At 36.2% G+C, this 1,571-nt stretch overlaps 1 protein-coding gene across 1 annotated transcript in view; it reads right to left on the bottom strand.

The window, feature by feature from the left end:
• LOC101845785 overlaps nt 1–1,571 on the bottom strand; it is a gene marked incomplete in the record, with an annotated part of 93,196 nt that overhangs the window by 7,182 nt on the left and 84,443 nt on the right. Inside the window, 1 exon segment of the mRNA XM_013084980.2 lies at nt 37–192. Coding sequence (XP_012940434.1) covers nt 37–192 — 156 coding nt within the window.

Below are 1,571 nucleotides of genomic sequence, written 5' to 3'. Positions count from 1 at the left end.
ATATATACAAATATGGTCATGACTGTAAAGTAGTACCTGCTTGGACTGTGCGGGGTTGTATGTGTTGACGTCGTACGCTTCCTTCTCCCCGCCATCTTTGCTGAGTGCCAGACTCTCCGAGCCCGAGGACGAGATGGCGAGGGCGTGCTGGAACAAGTGCTTGAGGAACTCCTTCACTGTGTCAAAGTCCTCCTGGGTGGCAAACAATGGTTGGCATAAACGTAAAATAAATAATTCAGCTCAATTTCATGACAATTTTAAAAATACCCACATTATTTTCAAAGCAACTACATATTAAACCTTAATTATTAAAAGTCTGGAAAGCAAGCAACATCTCACTGCACACCAAGATTCGATCTTTAAGTCCAATGTCAAGTCTGTGCTCGTCTACGGCTGCGAAACTTGGAAGACAACAATGACAGTATTGAATAAAGTCCAGACTTTCAACTACAGATGTATGAGGAGTATGGAAAAAAAATTAGTGGCAGGGTAGAATAAGAAATGAAGAGCTGTGGGAAAGGACTGGACAAAAGGATATTATAGAGGTAGAAGTAGGACAAAGAAAGTGAGAGAGAGAGAGAGAGAGAGGGGGGAGTGTGTGTGTGTGTGTGTGTGTGTGTGTGTGTGTGTGTGTGTGTGTGTGTGTGTGTGTGTGTGAGAGAGAGAGAGAGATGGAAAGAGAAAGAATACTTGAATATACAGCAGTGATACGTGATAAGAACAGCAAATAGAATGATAACTTTAAAATATTACCCCAAACCAAACTCAAACAAAAGACACAAAAACAAAAAACAGAACCCTCAGCAACACAGCATCAAACAAAAGATTCAAACAAAGTGTTTAAGTAGAGTGAAGTACCTGCTCCATTTTCACCTGTTGCTGGTCCTGACTATTTCTCAGCTGTGATATCTGACCGTGTATATCTTCCAGATTGCGTTCAAGCTAGGAACAAAATGGAAACCAAGGGGGGAAAAAGCCAAATGAAAAGAAATTAAGTTTAAAATCTAATTGGCGAAAGGATAAAATACACATTGATTAAATTTCAAATACAGGGGAAAAAAGGAAAAGAAATATTTAAAATCTAATTGGAAAAAGAAGAAAATATACACTGATTAAACTTCAAATACAGGGGGAAAAAAATAAATGAAAAGAAATATTGAAATTTTAATTGGCAAAAGAAGAAAATATACACTGATTAAACTTTAAAATAAACAGACACATCGCGCAGAAGTAAAAAAAAGAAAAAGAGTAACAAAGATGAAGGACAGCAGTAACAAAACAGGCAGAAAAAAGGAAAACACAACAGAAAAATGAACTTTCTTATTCCCTTATGATGAAATACTTGACGAAAAAATATGAATTATTATGAGAAAAAGTTTATCAGAGACACTACGCTATTAAATCGAATGTCAGAAGCATTGTAAGCAAAAGTCAATATTTTCCATACAATATTTCAGAGGAAAGAAAATACATGTACTCTTATTTACTTTTATTTGAAAATTCTTGTCTCCTGCTGATATCGAACTGAGGTCAATTTGAAAACAATCTGGTTGAATTTTATTCCCCCCTCC

The sequence above is a fragment of the Aplysia californica genome, unplaced genomic scaffold (genome assembly GCF_000002075.1).
Source record: "Aplysia californica isolate F4 #8 unplaced genomic scaffold, AplCal3.0 scaffold00333, whole genome shotgun sequence".
Classification (NCBI taxonomy): Eukaryota; Metazoa; Mollusca; class Gastropoda; order Aplysiida; family Aplysiidae; genus Aplysia; species Aplysia californica.
The sequence above is the reverse complement of the archived record's forward strand: the minus strand, read 5'-3'. Positions and strand labels throughout refer to the sequence as shown.